Source organism: Coffea arabica, chromosome 8c (assembly GCF_036785885.1).
Source record: "Coffea arabica cultivar ET-39 chromosome 8c, Coffea Arabica ET-39 HiFi, whole genome shotgun sequence".
Lineage (NCBI taxonomy): Eukaryota > Viridiplantae > Streptophyta > Magnoliopsida > Gentianales > Rubiaceae > Coffea > Coffea arabica.
The window spans coordinates 26,374,895-26,379,056 of record NC_092325.1 but is presented as its reverse complement, the minus strand read 5'-3'; the positions used below and the strand labels follow the sequence as shown (position 1 = coordinate 26,379,056).

General features: G+C 39.1%; 1 protein-coding gene across 1 annotated transcript; it reads left to right on the top strand.

Annotated features, from left to right (window-relative positions):
* The first annotated feature begins 796 nt into the window (after positions 1–796).
* Positions 797–1,447, top strand: LOC140013435 (uncharacterized). The gene has a single exon (XM_072062713.1). It carries the CDS (start codon positions 797–799, stop codon positions 1,445–1,447), a length of 651 nt encoding a protein of 216 aa, XP_071918814.1.
* Positions 1,448–4,162: the final 2,715 nt, after the last annotated feature.

The window sequence follows — 4,162 nt, the reverse complement described above, 5'->3', positions numbered from 1 at the left end:
AGCCATAGATACGTATAAGGGAGACGAAAAGGCTACAGAACTCCTGCGAACACTAGCCATGCAACCAGACTCTTTTTCTGATTACTCCTTAAAAGGAGGAATATTACGGTACAAGGGAAGGATCTACATTGGAGCTGTAGGTGAGCTAAGGAAGAAGCTGATAGCATGCTTTCATGAGTCCCCTATTGGTGGCCATTCTGGAAATTTGGGTACCTATCAAAGGTTGAAGGAGCATTTTTTCTGGCCAGGTATGAAGAAGGATACTGAGGAATGGGTACAGAACTGTGATTGTTGTAAGAGGAATAAGCCGGAGAACTGCAAGTACCCTGGATTGCTACAGCCTCTACCAGTTCCAAACCAGGCTTGGCAGAACATTTCCATGGATTTTGTGGAGGGACTTCCTAAGTCTGCTGGATATGATGGCATATTTGTAGTCATTGACAGGTTTACTAAGTACGGGCACTTCATGGCATTAACTCCAAAATATACAGCTTCTACTATTGCCACCTTGTTCTTTGAAAATGTGCACAAGTTACACGGACTGCCACTCAGTATTGTTTCGGATAGGGATAAAATTTTTACAAGCACCTTCTGGCAGGAGTTGATGGGCAAGCTAGGTGTTGAACTGCAGTTCTCTACTGCTTACCATCCACAGACAGATGGCTAGACAGAAAGGTTGAACAGATGCCTTGAGACGTACCTCAGGTGCTTGTGTTTTCAGCAGCCTCACAAGTGGAAACAATGGTTGGCTGCAGCAGAGTGGTGGTATAATACCAACTATCACACAGCACTACAGATGACTCCCTTCCAAGCATTGTATGGTTACCCTCCCTCACAACTAGGCCTAGATGCTGTAAGGTCTCCGGTGGCAGCAGCAGATTTATGGTTAGGAGATAGAGTGAAGTGGAATGATATGCTCCGGGACAACCTTTTAAAGGCGCAGAATAGAATGAAGCAGTTTGCTGACAAGGGAAGGACAGAAAGGAGCTTTAATATTGGGGACTCAGTTTATCTCAAACTGCAACCATACAGGCAATCATCCGTAGCTCTCAGGAGAAATCTTAAGCTATCTTTCAAGTACTATGGGCCTTACAAGATTGTGCAGAAATTAGGCAGTGCCGCATATAAATTGGAATTACCAGAGGGCTCCACCATTCATCCTGTCTTCCACGTATCCTTGCTCAAACCCTCTACCAAAGGAGCTAGTTTCAACCAGGATCTACCCCTGACAACTGAGGATGGCCAAGTCAAGATTGCACCAGAAAGTATACTCGCAACTAGGGAGGTGGCGAGGAAACGGCAGAAGGTGCTCCAAGTATTGGTTAAATGGCTGAACTTGACTCCAGATGACTCCACTTGGGAGGATGCCTCTGTCCTTCGGTCTCAGTTCCCTAATTTTCAATTCAATCCTAGTGAGGATTGTGTTGAGGAGGGGGTGTTGTCATGATCCGCAAGACTATCAACTCCATGCAGTGACAGACCAGCGGATCATTCCCATGAAGACGCAAGCTAAGATGAAGAACGTTAACAGCTGCATGGCTGCATGGCTGACGTGGAGGATGGAAATACACGTGAGAGAGTTAGCTGCAATTCTGTTAGGAGTCAGTTGGATCGCCGTTCAGTGTTAGGACAAAATAAGCAATGTTAGCATGACAATTCTGATCTAGAATCTTCGGACCGTAGCTATAAATAGAAGGCAGATTTCTGAGATGAACAGATTTTTGGAATGAAATAAACTCTTCCCTCTCATTTCCTCCTTCTTTTCCAATTTCTCTTTCTCCTCTTCTGTTAATTTCCGGGTTCATAACAACTTACAATCTCAATCTTTAACCCTCGTCTTTTGGGAAGAAAAATGCAGGAAACTTCACCAGAGCATGAAGATTGGAGATAAAGAAGTATGCAGGGGCCAAGAAGACTACAGATCTTCTACTAGTGAAACTTGAAATGTAAACTTTTACATTTAGGAGCTTAGCCAAGAAGTTGCTTAGGCCAAGTCATTATGGAGTTCATCACTCATGCTAAGAGGTATAGGATGGTTCATCACCATTCTTTATATTTATGTGGCCATTAATGACAAATGTGTTAAGTTCAACCCACACTCTTATGTGACTATATATTAATATGCGTGATTTCTAAATTGTCAAACGGATAAATATTCTCAATCAATCTTTCATTTTCTTTTCTGCCTAATCTTTAGTGCTTCGGTGATTCAATCAGATCAGCATGTAAATACTACGAGATTGCATTTACTTATTTGCCAATCTACTAATCCCCCAAAAAGGCAACAACCAAAATACTACTTAGAAAAATTAATTCATTATTTTTAACTAACATTAGAAAAAGAAACGAAAAAGAAAAGCATAACCATAGACCATGAACCACTAAGCAAGGTGGTGGAATAGCTTTCCACTTCCGGAGTGATACGCACCCTCTTGAGTGATTCAAGTGTGAGAATACTCTTTAAAGAAGATTTGTACTCTTAGTTGTGGAATTTTCAATAAGCTTTTCAAGTGTGTTTCTATTTCTCCAATAGTGTAGTTTTGTGAGGGTTATCCGAATGATAGTAAAACGTCCTTGCCTGACCAAGTGCGGCTTGGGGCGAAGAGGAAGTGATCCTTCCTTTGTACACAAGAGAGTGGTTGTAAGTTGATTAACTTGAAAAATCTTACTATATAAAGTGGTATTCAAACTCAAGTGGAGTTTGAAACTTGGTTTGTTATTCTATCTTTTTACTTACTATCTTGCAATATAAATTGTCTATCCTTTCTACTCCCAAGCACTTGTACTTATTCATCACTTGTTCCATTGTGTGGTCCTTCAGAAAAAGAGGGCAAGATTTCAAAAAGTAACTCATATCTAGACCAGTTTTTAAACCACCTAATTCACCCCCCTCTTAGGTTGTTTTCGACCCTTACAATTGATATCAGAGCTTGGTCTCCTAGAGATTAAGTTCAATCGGCTTTGGAGTAAAAATGACAACCAACAATGTCATATTTTTTGAAGGACAATCTGTCACTAGACCCCCAATATTCAATGGATCAAATTATGTGAGTTGGAAGGAAAGGATGATTATTTTCTTACAATCTATTGATATTGAGTTGTGAGTTTTTGTCAATGAAGGTCCATATGATGCTTCTATTATTGATGAAGTTACTCATAGGTTAAAATAAAAAACAAGAAGTGAGTTGACTGGTGATGATAGAACTAATCTTACCTTAAATATCAAGGCCATAAATGTATTATACAATACTTTAGATTCAAATGAGTCTATTAGAGTCAAAGGCTGTAGATCTGCAAAAGAAATTTGGGATAAACTCAGAGAAATCTATGAAGGAAGTGAGAATATGAGAGAATAAAAGAAATCCATTCTGGTCACTAAATATGAATTCTTTAAGATGGAATCTCATGAAAACATTGACAAGATGTATTGTAAATTCAAGAATCTTATTAAGGATTTAGAAGTACTTGAAAAGGATTACTCTCCAGGTGAGAAAAACAGAAAAATTCTGAATGCTTTATCCAAGGAATGGGAGAGTAAAGTGGCTGCCATTGAGGAAACTAAAGATCTAAATATCTTACCCATTGAATCTCTTATTAATTCTTTAATTTCTTATGAGCTCAAACTCAAGTCCAAGGTGCAGGAGGAAGAAGATACAAAAGTGAGAAAGAGTATTGTTCTAAAAGTCTCACAAGATAAAGATGATTCAGCCTCCTTAGATGAAGATGACATGAAATGTGATGACAGTATATTGCACTCATCACAAAAAGCTTCAAAAAAATACTCAACAAGAGGAGATTCAGAAAAGGTGGACTCATTAATTCATTCCCAAATCAGTTCAACAACCTGAGAAACAAAGGGAAGCTAGAGCTCAACAAAAAAGTAAACTGATAAGTGCTTTAAATGCGGCCAACTTGGACACTACGCAAATGAATGTCCAATAAAGAAAATGAAGGAAAGCAAAGTTGAATGAAATCCAAAATTTAGCAATTTTCAGATCACCTGGAATGACTGCAATTCAGAAGGTGAAGTCGAAAAAGAAGAAGAGTCTGCCCAAATGGCTTTCATGGCCATTGGTGATGAAAAGATAACTACTTGTAACTCTCAAACTGATAGTGATAACGAATCTGATGATGATGTCAACTCTTTTATGGAAAGAATGCA